At 44.3% G+C, this 14,220-nt stretch overlaps 1 protein-coding gene and 1 long non-coding RNA gene across 5 annotated transcripts in view; both read left to right on the forward strand.

Moving 5' to 3' along the window:
* The window catches only part of LOC310753081, a 98,611-nt gene that overhangs the window by 2,704 nt on the left and 81,687 nt on the right, over positions 1-14,220 (forward strand). The gene's annotated exons all lie outside the window — the stretch shown is intronic.
* ATP6V1A (ATPase H+ transporting V1 subunit A) overlaps positions 1-14,220 on the forward strand; it is a 27,643-nt gene continuing 13,423 nt past the window's right edge. Inside the window, exons 1-6 of one of the 4 annotated variants that reach the window (XM_083593394.1) lie at positions 1-160; positions 9,716-9,814; positions 11,246-11,374; positions 12,452-12,666; positions 12,835-12,972; positions 13,846-13,997. In XM_083593394.1, the coding sequence (XP_083449520.1) occupies positions 9,733-9,814; positions 11,246-11,374; positions 12,452-12,666; positions 12,835-12,972; positions 13,846-13,997 (716 nt within the window). In that variant the 5' untranslated portion in view covers positions 1-160; positions 9,716-9,732. Of the gene's footprint in view, positions 161-7,387; positions 7,677-9,715; positions 9,815-11,245; positions 11,375-12,451; positions 12,667-12,834; positions 12,973-13,845; positions 13,998-14,220 lie in introns of those variants that run through there. The other 3 variants (XM_083593395.1, XM_083593396.1, XM_083593397.1) reach the window with 3 other exon arrangements.

Here is a 14,220-nt window from a genome sequence, read left to right on the forward strand (position 1 = left end):
AAGGTCCTCCCAAGCCCGAGAGGCTCGACGGGAAGCGCTCTCGCGTCACTTCCGGAGGCGCCTGGAGGATTAGTCCGCCGGGGAAAGGGCGCATCGGCAGTCGGTGGTCGGCCGCTTCCTGAGTCACCGCGCGCGGAGCTGCTCCAGTCATTCCCCCGAGGTGAGTCGCCTCGCCGCCCTTCTCTCCCTCCGGCTCCCTCCCTTGAGAAGCGGGCAGCCCCACCGGCTCCCCAGGAGCTGTCACGGTTCATTCCCGCCCCGTCAGCCCTTCTGCCCCCTCGCCCTGGCGCTGAAGGGCGCCTTTCTCTCCGGGGGGCCCTCAGAGAGGGCGAAATATCGCCCCCCCCCATATAGGGGCAAAGGCTCAGCCTCTCCCTCCTCACCTCTGTTGTGGTTCAGTCGTGTCCTGGATATTTCCTATGTGCGAGGGCATAGGGCCAGAGAGAGTCCATACTGTGTGTCTAATCATCTGACTTCTGCTCTCACATGGGGCTCATACACTGCTTGAGATGCGCTGCACCACTGCAAGGTTTAACTCTGCAATGAAAGCCCTGCCATTCCAAACTGGGCAAGAAGGTGGGGGTCAGTTTCCTATCCAATCACTGACTTCACAGAGAGGGATAATACTTGACCTGGCAAATATTGTTGTTGTTGTTGTTTAGTCGTTTAGTCACGTCCGCCTCTTCGTGACCCCCTGGACCAGAGCACACCAGGCACTCCTGTCTTCCATTGCCTCCCGCAGTTTGGTCAAACTCATGCTGGTAGCTTCGAGAACACTGTCCAACCATCTCGTCCTCTGTCGTCCCCTTCTCCTTGTGCCCTCCATCTTTCCCAACATCAGGGTCTTTTCCAGGGAGTCTTCTCTTCTCATGAGGCGGCCAAAGTCTTGGAGCCTCAGCTTCAGGATCTGTCCTTCCAGTGAGCACTCAGGGCTGATTTCCTTCAGAATGGATCGGTTTGATCTTCTTGCACTCCATGGGACTCTCAAGAGTCTCCTCCAGCACCAGAATTCAAAAGCATCCATTCTTTGGCGATCAGCCTTCTTGATGGTCCAGCTCTCACTTCCATACACACTACTGGGAAAACCATAGCTTTAACTATACAGGCCTTTGTTGGCAAGGTGATGTCTCTGCTTTTTAAGATGCTGTCCAGGTTTGTCCTCATCTCTAGGCCAGTTCAAAAAAAGGGGGGCTTATATGGTGGTGTTTTGGGTGCTTGTTTCTGACGAGACGGCACCAAACAGCAGGGGAAGTCTTGTAATCAAATGGAAACAAACAAACGAAAACACCCTACAGCTGGTCACTAACCTATCCTCATATTTATTTGTACCCCACCTTTCTCCCTGACGGGACTCATGGCGGCTTACAGAGAAAAACAGGATGAAAACTCATATCACCACAGAGGTGGGGCATTTCCCTCCTCTGAAATCCTTGCCTCAGTTATGTCTTGGCTGTTTTAGTTATAAATCTGTGGTTGAGGAGCTTAGGGTGTTGTTCTGTAAATAAGACTCACTTCCTGTATTCATTCACTTGTTTGCACTTTCACGTAACAATGCGGTTGACATTTCGATGTGTTGCATGAGGCCTAATAATGAATTCATGTGTGGTGGCAGTTGACATTGTAGAAGGAGCGGTGCATAAATGAGAACTGCAGCAAGCTACTACCCATGTGCAGCCATGAAAACAAAATACTGTAAAAGCGAAAAAGCAGAGGTAGATCCCCAATGCATCTGCGTCTCTGGTTGTGTATTGTAAAGGACTTGTACCCTGACCTTCAATAGGTTTCCAGGTGGTTTATAACAATTACAGGAAACACATTTTTTAAATAAAAAAATGGTGGTGTTGCATTATTTTAAAGTGGAGCAGAGAGATAATCGGCAGAGATAAAAATGATTAAAAGGGTTAAAAGCCTGGGGAAATAAAGGGTCTCAGACATGAAGGTGAGTCTCCCTGGGGAAAGTATTCTACAGCTGGGGTGTCTCACACTAAAAAGGACCTTTCTCCAGTAGTCGCTCACCACCCCTCTGATGCTGGTGGCACCTGAAGCACTTCTGTTTAATATTTTAACATATAGGCAGATGCACTGTTTTATGATAGGAAGAAAGAAACTGCATAGGGTGCAGTGAACTGCTATGTTCTTTCCACCAACACTTTTGGGTTTGCGGCGTTCGGGAGCCAATTTGTTTGACAACTAAGCCATTCAGCAATCAAGGTACCACTGTATGTGCAAAAGTGCTCTGAAAAAATGAGCCCTAGGCACTTCAAATCCTATGTGTTTACATAACCATAGTTGTCCCCCTGCACTTTTAAACAGGCCCAGGTTTTGAGCAGTGGTCTCTTGTCAGCTCAGGTAGGAATGGAACCACCTTAGCTCAGAAAACCTTTAAGGATGTTTACAAGCTGCTGAGAGGTCCAGGAGACTGAGTGGAATGCTTCTCCCTAAATAAGCTCAGGTTGTGGACTCTTCTTATTTGGCCACGTGACCCGGAAAGCTGTCTGTGGACAAATGTCAGCTCCCTCACCCTGAAAAGCAAGATGAGTGTGGCACCCCATAGTCGCCTTTGCCTGGAATTAACTTTACAGGGGTCCTTTACATTTTACCTACTTGGAGGTTTCTAAGCAGAGGTTGGCTGGCCATCTGTCATGGATGCTTTATCTGAGATTCCTGCATTGCAGGGGGTTTGACTAGATGACCCCTGGGTCCCTTCCAACTCTACGATTCTATTATTCTAATTCAGAATTCAAAAAGCTGGGGAGAAATTTGGCTGGAAGAAAGCTTTCTAATTATCTCTTTTTAAAACCATGCCAAGAAGCTGGCTTTTTCTTATGTTTCTGATTTGGGGCCCATTGTGAACAATGAGGAGTTGTCTGCTCCTAGGTAAAATCATTTTTGTCAAGGTATTGGGAATAGTCGCAGTCAAATGCTGGATAATGTGACAGTTGCTCATAGTAATATTTTCCTTGGCATGACTGGTGGTTGAGTTGCTTTTGCTCAAGGTCTGGTGGTTAAGAAGGAGTTCACATTTCCAATTAGATTAATTTAGTGATCTGTGCTTTTTTTATGGCTATGCCTCACTTTGCAGCTTGGGGCTTGGCTTGCTTGCTTGAGTCATATTTCTTTGTAAGTTCCTCTTCCAGTTCACCCGCTGTAAGGCTTTGCTTCTTCCTTCTTTTATTCTGATGTTGTTGATAATTATCATATTAATTCTGTAAACAATATGAAATTGCTCAATAAAAAATAATCTGGAAAAGTTCATGATGTGCTAATATCCTAATTATATCTCATCCTTTATAATGATGGGCTTTTCTACCTCAAACATCCTTTAGCTGTAATCTAACTTCTCTCAGAGAAATGTATTCAGTTGGCTGAGAGGCTTAAACTAGTCTCCATAATTTTGCCAGCCATTCTTTTAATATGGGAGCAGGTGAGGCCCAGATAATCATGGCTAAGTAGAACAGTTAATTGATGCATGGGATACTTTTAATCATTCATCATATTGTATATATAATATTTTGTCAATAATGCTTTATTTTGCACAGCTTCCCTAGATATTTAAGAAACGGCTTTAGATTCCTATACACTTGCCTACCAATAAACCCCTTTGAGAAGAATGGGACTTAACAGCTAAATGAACATCACAGTTCTTACGCACATTTGCAAGTACCTAGAAGAACATGCGTTTTTCTAAATCGTACTAAATACCTTTGATGCCTCTGGAGAATATTCAGGTCCTCTTATAAATATTGTCTGCCAAACACAGAGGTAGTTAGTATTGTCAGAATTTTACCCCATGTATCCTTAAATGGCGTTTCTATCCTAGAAAACGCTAAAAGTGTTGTGTATATTTGGCAGTAAGCCTCTCTCGGTCTTCTTGTTAGATTGTGGTTTTAAGTGGTTTCCAATTAGGTAATATGGAACCTTTCTTCAGAAACCTCTTTCTTAGAAGTGCTGGTTGCACTAGAGAGCATTGCTTTTAATTCTCCTTGCAATCTCTATTTGCGTAAATCTTGAACAGCTTCTTTAAACTACATGACACGAAACTGGATCCTTTTCACACCACTCTCTACACATATAAACATATAAAAGTAATAGGCCAATAAAGCAGGGGTAGAACTTCTTTTAAAATCCCACCTTCCATTAATACACTAGCTGGGTATTTTTATATGCTGTTTATTTTACATATTTAATTTTAATAATATGGCATAAGATCATTTGAAGTGGATCAGACCAAAGTCCAGCATCTTATTTTGGGTTTGTGGGGGGGGGGAGGAGAGAGACAGTCGGAACTTAGAATTTCTCCCTCTTTTTCTATCTTCTGGCTTTTGTTCAGGTTCAGTTCAAATACCATGCAGTGCCGGATTTACGTATAAGCTAAACAAGCTGTAGCTTAGGGGCCTACTCTCTTGGGGACCCCCAAAAAATTTAAAGGGAAAAAACCTGGTTGTACATTTCCAAAATATGAAATAAAAAACAGGCTCCTATGATGCAAGTAATGGGCTCGCCTGCTCCCCAGTATGCTCCTTTCTCTATATAGGGTGCCTACATTCTGCATGTGCAAATGGATTTAGATACCTATTATGCTATATGGTAATTTATGGACCTATGTTAAACACAAAAAACAGCGACAATTTGTTGTTGACAAAAGACAGCTGGACATATAAAGAGCCCCATTACCTTCAGTAGCTTAGGGCCTCATCAAACCTGAATCCAGCCCTGATACCATGCCAAACTACAGCTAAGAATGTTTAGCTGTGATAGGAAGTCTGAATTGACAAACCATAGTCTGCAATTACCTGTTATTCCAAAATGGAAGCATGATTTGAGGCGGACTTGCAATCCATCATTTGCACTGACTGTATTTTGGTGTGGTGTCTGAATGAGCTTAAGCTGAGAGAACAGAAAATGAAAGATGAGAAGCTTCTCTAAACCCTGGTTTGCTTATTGTGCATTTGGAAATTGAAAATGTGGGCTCTTAAATCGATAGATGTCATCTTACTTTATATTAATATCTGAACAGAGCCTTACGTAATTAGAAAACATATTCTGCCTTTTCTGGTACAATTTCTCTTTATGCAGGTGATCCAAAATTCATTTTAAAAAGACTACACAATAATATGCCGTACGTCATATGTTCATACATTCCCCCTCCCCAATTTAAACACCATTGGCTTCCTATGGTGTAATTGATTGTTCCTGTATATGCAAATAGCTGCTTGAGTTCTGTTTCCTGTTGTCTTAATAAACTTCAATAGAGAAAAAGTTGAGAAGTGGAGGAAGTAATGTCAATATTTTCCATCAACTTAATGCTTAATTTGCCTTGGGAAAATTGATTCTCCTTTACTTGCAAAGCAGTTTGTTGTATGGTAGAATGGAACAACTCAAGCCAAGCAATAGACTTAAGAGAATAATTCATGTATGTTTCACTGTTAGTCATTCACCGTTAATCATTCTTTCTGATCTAACTAGTGTGTCTGGGTTGGGGTGAAGTTTGAACCAAACTAGAAAGATTTGGTTTGGTCTCTTCTGAAACAATTGTCTCTAGTGTTGTGTTGCAGGAGTTTTGGTCCTCTGTCAATGCATATAGCCCCAATAATTCAAACAGTCTAAGATACTGAATGCTGAAGGAGAAATCTGTTGACTGAAAATTACAACTTTTTCTATGTGGGAGTTTGAACCAGCTTTTTAATTATAAAGGAGAGGGCAAAATGCATAATAGGCAATTGTATCACAATAGTTCACACCACCAAATTTGTACTTGAAGTCATTAAAGGAAGAATGTGGTTCAAAATGTGTATATGATGGCTTGGGTTTAACTATTTTTTGACAGTGCCTGGACTGGCTGTAGTACAGTGGAGAATTAGAGCTATCCTCCCCTAAAGACTTGGAAGAATCAGGCTTGCAGGTTGGGTCATTCAGTTGTCATAATGTTCTTTAGCTTTAGGCAGTGTTGATATTTTTGAATTAGGATTATTAGCAAAGTACAGTGGTACCTTGGTTCTCAAACACCTTGGTACTCAAACAACTTGGAACCCAAACACTGCAAACCTGGAATAAGTGTTCCGGTTTGCGAACTTTTTTCAGAAGCTGAACGTGCTCCATTTTGAGTGCCATGCTTCTGATTTGAGTGCCACACTTCTGTTTTGAGTGTTTCACTGCGGTCTGTCTCCTTTTGCTATTTATTTTGCATTTTTGTTTTTGCAGCTCTTTTTTTGTGACTATGCGGAACCCACTTCAACTACTGCTTGATTGATTGTGTGACTGCAGTATATCGTTTATTGCTTTCATTTTATGGATCAATGGTCTCATTAGTAAAATTCATGTTAAATGGCTGTTTGAGGGGTTGTTGTTAATTGTCTGGAGCGGATTAACCAGTTTTGCATTACTTTCTATGGGAAAGCACCCCTTGGTTTTGGAATGCTTTGGTTTTGGAACAGACTTCAGGAAAGGATTAAGTTTGAGAACCAAGGTGCCACTGTAGTAATGGGAGGGGGCAGCTTCTTTTGTTACATAGCAACCCCTCATGAGCAGTAAGGTTTTGTAATAAAATATGGATGCCCCCTTTGGTATAAGCTGAAAGCACATGAAGTCCACCTTGCTGCAACTAAGCAGGTCTGGACCAGTGCCTGGTTGTGTCACCACATTTGTTCATATATGATTGCAATAATGTGTGGAATTAGTGTTTTACAGCTCAAAAACATATTCTGAGCGAATGTGTGGGCAATGTTTCTGCCATACCTGGACTTAAAGGGACATGGGTGGCGCTGTGATCTAAACCACTGAGTTTCTTGGGCTTGCTGATCGGAAGTTCGGCGGTTGGAATCCCCGCGACGGGGTGAGCTCCCGTTGCTCTGTTCCAGCTCCTGCAACCTAGCAGGTCGAAATCACGCCTGTGCAAGTAGATAAATAGGTACCACTGTGGCGGGAAGGTAAACAGCGTTTCCATGCACTCTGGCTTCCGTCATGGTGTTTCGTTGCACCAGAATCAGTTTAGTCCTTCTGGCCACATGACCTAGAAAGCTGTCTGCGGACAAACGCCAGCTCCCTTGGCCTGAAAGCAAGATGAGCACCACAGCCCTATAGTTGTCTTTGACCTGACTTAGACTGGACCCCTTTATCTAGGGGGTCCTTTACCTGGACTACAATTTCATAGGGTCACCAGATCCCCATTCTTGCCCCACAAGGTAATTGCTGCAGTTAAAGTCAGTGGACTGGACAGTGACTCATTAGTTCTGCAGAAGTGAAGAATGCAATAAAACAGAAGCATTTTATATTCTGACTTGATCGTTTTATAAATGGTCTCTTGAGATAGCAAAAACAGTGTATCTCTTCTTCTTTGGGTCTTGCCCAAGCACGGAAGCAGCTTGTGACTGAGAGTTGATTTTGCTTTCAGCTTCAGCACGACGGAGTGTGTTGAAATTCAAAAAGAGCACATTTTAAATTTAGTTGGGCCTTGAGCAGCGTGACTTGCTATTGCAGCAGTCCTTTTGGGGAGGGATGGATGACTCATCTGGTCAGGTGACAATCTTTTCTTTGCTGTGTCTTTCTGAAATGCCTTCTTTCCTATCTCTTCGGAGCCAGGAAGGCAAACCATTTGCTTTTTCCTGATTTCTTAGAGCTTGTGTTTGGATTCCTTCATAAGACTGGTGGATAGATTTTTTGTTGTTGCTTCCCCTAAGGTATGGACCTTTTAGTATATTACCATGCATTGCTTTCTGGATGATTGCTTCGGACGAGAATCTTGATTGTGACACACATGTGATTTTAATTTCAAACTGATTCAGATTTTGCTGCAAAAAATCAGTCTTTTTTTTAAAAAGAAAACCTTAGGTCAAAACATATTGGACGCCCCAGTGTGAGCTGATCAAGGTAACTCTCTTGTTAGGCGTTGCACTGTAAAATGGTTATTTGGTTTGGCTAAAATTGATCTCAGGCAATCAACGTGCCATGTTATGGGTGAAAATGTGTTTTAAGTTTAATGTAGCAGAATTCTTTAAAGGATGTAGTATAAATGTGTGTACAGTATTCAACTCTGCAACTCCCATTTGCCGATCTCCAAAACAGTGTGTAACCTTTGTATGTGGATAGCTTCATAAAATAGTGGGAATGTTAAAAACAGGTTTAAGGGAAAGAGGAACCCACTGAAAGGGTCAAAACCCAAATATGTTACCATAATATACTCCCTTCTTGTTTATGGGCAGAGTGTTTTCTCACAGTGTGCTAATTATTCCGCACTCTCTGTTCTGGAGTAACTCCTGAATTATGCTTTGGAGGGGGGAAAGCTTGGATATACCGTATTTTTCGCTCTATAGGACCAACTTTTTCCCCTCCAAAAATGAAGGGGAAATGTGTGTGTGTCCTATGGAGCGAATGCAGGCTTTCGCTGAAGCCTGGAGAGCGAGAGGGGTCCATGCGCACCGGCCCCTCTCGCTCTTCAGGCTTCAGGCAGCTATCCGCAAGCCTTAGGAGTGCTCTGAAGGCTTGCGGATAGCAGCCTGAAGCCTGAAGCCCGGGGAGCACAGCGCTGCGCTCCCCGGGCTTCGGGCACCTATCCGCAAGCCTTCTGAGCGCAGCGGGAGTTCCTGGCTAATTTCCTGGCGCCTGGCTAATTTCTAACACTTATTTTGTAGCTATGTCTGAATAGTGTTGAGAGCTTCCTCAACACCAAATACATTCCAGGGCTGCTGAGCTAGCAGTTGTGATTGCATATTGTGCACCCACAGATTTTCACAGATATCCTTCTTGAATGAATCTTTATTTGCGTCAGCCATCGGCCATAGCAACAAAACAGCAGTGCAATATAAAGAACAGAAATAAAAGGTCGATTACATGAAACACACTTTAGGCTCCTGAATCAGCAGTCAAATAGTGGACCTTATTCTGATTGCCCCAGCTAAAAACCTTGCAACCTTTGCTGTCATCTGCTCCTCTTGATCTGCCAGGAGAAAGGACGCTGTGGCAGTGGTTAGGCGACCCAGAATGGACAATAAGAGAGGGGTGATCATCTCATTCCTCAAGTCTTTATAAAGAGTGCAAGCCAGAAGGGCATTCTACAGAGATCAGCAGCTAAAATAGGGAACTGAAAAGAATATTTACTGAGTTCTTTAGCACTCTGATTATTACATGGCAAGATTTCGTATGCACCTCAAGATGCAGAAGAACCTTGGTATACAGTCCTGCATAGTTGCTCAGCTACTTAACTGACAGTTGTGGGGGAACACAAGATTCAGACTCAAAAAGTGAGGGAATGCATGTAATGTGGGGGGGGGGATTCCACTTTGTGCTAATTGTGAGTGGCCTTGCTGTGATTTGATGTAGGCTAACCGAACAAAGGGACGCGGGTGGCGCTGTGGGTTAAACCACAGAGCCTAGGACTTGCCGATCAAAAGGTTGGCGGTTCAAATCCCTGCGACAGGGTGAGCTGCCAGCTCCCGCCAACCTAGCAGTTCGAGAGCACGCCAGTGCAAGTAGATAAATAGGTGCCGCTCCGGTGGGAAGGTAAACGGTGTTTCCGTGCGCTGCTCTGGTTCACCAGAAAGCGGCTTAGTCATGCTGGCCACATGACCCAGATGCTGTACGCCAGCTCCCTCGGCCAGTAAAGCCAGATGAATGCTGCAACCCCAGAGTCGGTCGCGACTGGACCTAACAGTCAGGGGTCCCTTTACCTTTACCTTTAACTGAACATGCAAACTAGACTTTTCTCACCCCTTCTTCTCAGCTAGCTGGACAGTAAAGATGGATTTCTCCAAACTTCCCAAAGTACGTGATGAAGACAGAGAGGATGCCTTTGGCTATGTCTTTGGAGTTTCAGGACCTGGTAAGTGCCCTTGGTATGTCTACTTTAAACGAGCAGCAGTGAAATGGTGCTTAGAAAGAAGTATCTTCCGTAGTCGTGTCCAGGAGAGGCATGGTCTGAAAGCTCTGGACAGGATGATAGGAGTTATTTGGGAACCTGCATCCTTTCACCTGACAGAGTCCCTTAAACGCCCCCTTTCTCAAGGAAGAGCACATCTGCATGGATTGATCCCACCCCCTGCTTTTGAGAAACATCAGGGCTTTTGTGACATTAGGAACCACCAGCCATCTCCTTTCTTGGTGAACTTACTGCATGTCTTAACTGCAAATCTCAAGGTCATGGGTTCGAGCCTTGGGCTGGGCAAAAGTTTCCTGCATTGCAGGGGTTGGACTAGACTTTGTGGTTTTTCCAGCTTTCCAACTTTATGATTCTGTGACCTCATGACAGTATTCTCCTCTGCACACACACAAAAATTGCTCTACAAAGTAGCATGCCAGGGAGAAGGCTAGGCTAGAGCCCTGCTTCCCGGCATTCACCTTTCTTTAAGGAAGGAACATACATGCATCATTCTATTTGTATACCGCCATGCAACAGTTCAAGCCATGCTCGAGGCGGCTTGCAAAACAGAAACAAATTGCATAATTACAAACATAGCAAAAGTAGTTATAAAGCAAAGCATCAAAAAGTACAGAACCAAATTGAACATTTCCATATAAATCATAAGATCTAAAATAAAGATGCAAAATTTAATATCAGTAGCGGCAACAACTGCTATCCCCACAAAACTCCCTAAATGACACCTCAGCCCACTCGTCTGCTCAGGAGCCCCAGATTTTGTAGCTTTAGTAAGTTGGCCCCCCACCCTCCCAGGCCAGTTGGAAAAGGCTAGCAAGACAGGGAGCAGGTCTTCCAGGACTCACAGCGGAGAAGCCCAAACACGTGGTTACCTTACCACTTCAGTAATAGGAGTCTTTCATGCATTACAGCAATATTTTGGGCTCTGCTTCCAGTTGTAAACAAAACACTATATTTGCAGAAATTTAAAAATGCAAAGCTACTGAGCCTAAACCACGGAGCCTAGGACTTGCCAATCAGAAGGTATGCGGTTTGAACCCCCGCAACGGGGTGAGCTCCCGTTGCTCGATCCCTGCTCCTACCAACCTAGCAGTTAGAAAGCACATCAAAGTGCAAGTAGATAAGTAGGTACCGCTTCAGCGGGAAGGTAAACGGCGTTTCCGTGCGCTGCTCTGGTTTGCCAGAAGCGGCTTAGTCCTGCTGGCCACATGACCCGGAAGCTGTACGCCGGCTCCCTCGGCCAATAAAGCGAGATGAGCGCCGCAACCCCAGAGTCGGCCACGACTGGACCTAATGGTCAGGGGTCCCTTTACCTTTACCTTCCAACGGGAAATCACAGTTGAATCTGCATTCATCTCTTGCTTTTGTTTTCCCTAGTTGTCACTGCCTGCAACATGGCAGGTGCAGCCATGTATGAACTGGTACGAGTTGGCCACTGTGAACTTGTCGGAGAAATTATCCGGCTGGAGGGGGACATGGCAACTATTCAGGTATATGAAGAAACCTGTATCCTTTTGGCTGGTGTGTGATTTCTGCCATTCAAGGGTATGTTGAGTGGAGTAAAAATGAAAACGGGATGATGACTTCAGTGGGAGCCAAGATCCTTGGTTTCAAGTAGTGGGTGCACTTGGCGTACCAGCCAGAGCTTCTGGGCCAAAGTTATTGCCTAGACACCAGAACACCATTCTTGGTCTGGAATTACTTCCAGATTGCTAGTTTGATCCCTAAGGGCAAGTGGAACCCCATCCATAATGGGAATAATCCTGTCTGCCTGGGGAACTGAGCAATTCATTTTGTATTTTTTAAAAAACAAAAAACAAAATCCTAGCTCTTTTTTATTATTATTAAAGTTTTCTTGGTTTACAATTGTGTTTTGTATTTGAAATTGTAAAAATAAATAAATCACAAGTATAAACAAGTAAGCAAAACAAGGGTGATGTGTAGAAGGTTAGAGAGACTCATATCACACTAGGTTCATCAGAATTATACAGTTCATTGTAGTATGGCCTGCGACTCATTTCCTTTTTTCCAGGAGGAGGCAAAAATAGCACCAACCTTTATTCTGCGCACCTTCAGAACCACATTGGCTTGCTAAACTCTCCGGGATGGTTTATGTTAAGTCAAAGACCTCTGGAGTTGAAACAACTTTGTTGCTATTCTCTGGAATGTCTGAAAATACAGTCTTACCTTGGATCTTGGCTCCTGAACGATCGGCTCCCGAACGATCGAAATCCGGAAGTGAGTGTTCCGGTTTTTGAACGATTTTTGGAAGCCGAACATCCGTCGTGGCTTCCGATTGGCTGCAGGACGCTCCTGCAGCCAATTGGAAGCCGCGCCTTGGTTTTTGAACAGTTCCGGACTCTCGGAACGCATTCTGTTCGAGAACCAAAGTACGACTGTACTTGTTGGCTCACCAAAATGTTTTTCTCCCTCCCAGAATGGGAGCCGTTGGCTGGAACGAGTTCCATTGCAAGATGTTTTTTGTGTCCCCCCCATGAAGGGTAATTGGTTAGTGAACCAGTTAATACATTTCTAGTTAGCTTGACACCCCCTTTAGGATGCCTTCCTTAACCAGTTGTGCAGCTGGTGTTTCTGTAGGAGACCCCGTACTTCGTACTGGCAAGCCCCTCTCGGTGGAGCTTGGCCCCGGAATCATGGGAGCCATTTTTGACGGTATTCAGAGGCCTCTGTCAGACATCAGCACTCAAACCCAGAGCATTTACATCCCCAGAGGAGTCAATGTGACAGCTCTGAGCAGAGATCTCAAATGGGACTTCTCACCTGTCAAAAACCTGCGGGTAAGTTACGGAGAACATGTTTGCTGTTGATTGTATTTTGGCAGCGTTGTTGACCAAACTGAATTGACCCGCTTTGCAGTTGGGTATCCATAATGTTTTTAGTGCATCTCGTACTGTGAACATATAATACCTCTGTATATTAATATTAGCAGCTTCTTTGACTTGCAGGTTGGCAGTCATATCACAGGCGGTGATATTTATGGCCTAGTGACTGAAAACTCTCTTATCAAACACAAGATCATGTTGCCCCCGCGAAACAGGGGGACGGTGACGTACATTGCTCCACCTGGGAATTACGACGCATCTGTAAGTTTTTCTGCAAATAATAAGTTTTTCTCCGCTGTCTAATGTTTTGTCCTTGCATGATGCCGGGTTTTGTGTGAACTGTATCAGACATGGTAGTACACTGGAGGAAACACTTTCCATTTCCTAAATTTTTGCTCTTGCTCAAATGATGGAGTCTCTGCAGGTCTGTGTTTTAAGTTGGGGGAGGCAGTGGAGCTAGAGAAAAACTCCTCTCATTCTCCCTTTTCTAGCACCTGTGTTCTTGCCTTGGCTAGGCTGGCTTTCCCAGCAGCCAGGATATGTGTGTGTGTGTGTGTGTGTGTGTGTGTGTGTGTGTGTCAAAAATGGGCCTAATTAGGGAAGGAGGTGGTGAAGGTACGATAGACTCAATTTCACTGATACACTTAATGTGCAAGAAAAACTCCAGTGCTCTGTTATGAGGCCATGCGCTCTGTTATGCCCTCTGTATAGAAAACTGTGGCCCCTCCAGTACATCTCCATATTCTACAATCATTGCTTCACCACTTGTGCAGAATATGCAGTCTCTTGGGCAGGGAAGAGACAGGTTATCCGGCTTGGTAAAATTCGCTCTGTCTCTCCACCACCAGGGAGTCCTACTGACTTCCACAGATTCCTGGCAGATAAGGGTTGCTTGAGGGATGCCAAAATTGCCGTCATGGAGGCAGCTTGCAGAGGTGGCTTGACGCAGGACCTACCACCACCAGCAGACCGCTTTGCTTCCTGTCTGCTGACTATAAATGACACCAGGACCCCACTTTTTAATATCAACGTGACTTTGCTGAAGTCAGCAGCATGCCGTCGTCCTAGCTGACTTTTTGCCAGCAGAGTTTCCAGTACGTCTTGTTTGTTCTTCGTTTCACTGCCCTCTTGCAGGATGTTGTGTTGGAGCTGGAGTTTGAGGGAGTGAAGGAGAAATTCACTATGGTCCAGGTCTGGCCTGTACGGCAAGTCCGCCCTGTCACAGAAAAGTTGCCCGCCAATCATCCTCTCTTAACTGGTCAGAGAGTCCTTGATGCCCTCTTTCCGTAAGTAGCAGCTATGATTGCAAAGTCTGTTTTTTGCTGCTGCTTTTAGTAGAAAAGTTCTCCAGTTATGTATCGTAGAACTGTCGCTGACAGCATAACTGGAATAAGTGTATGTGCAATGCTTAGAGCACTAAAACCACAATAAAGATTTTAATGTTAAAAAGCTGAAGATCTTTCTATTAATGCTGAACCACGTCTTCGGTTGTGTTTTCCGTTTCAATCA

The sequence above is a fragment of the Podarcis filfolensis genome (genome assembly GCF_964270895.1).
Source record: "Podarcis filfolensis genome assembly, chromosome: 17".
NCBI lineage: Eukaryota > Metazoa > Chordata > Lepidosauria > Squamata > Lacertidae > Podarcis > Podarcis filfolensis.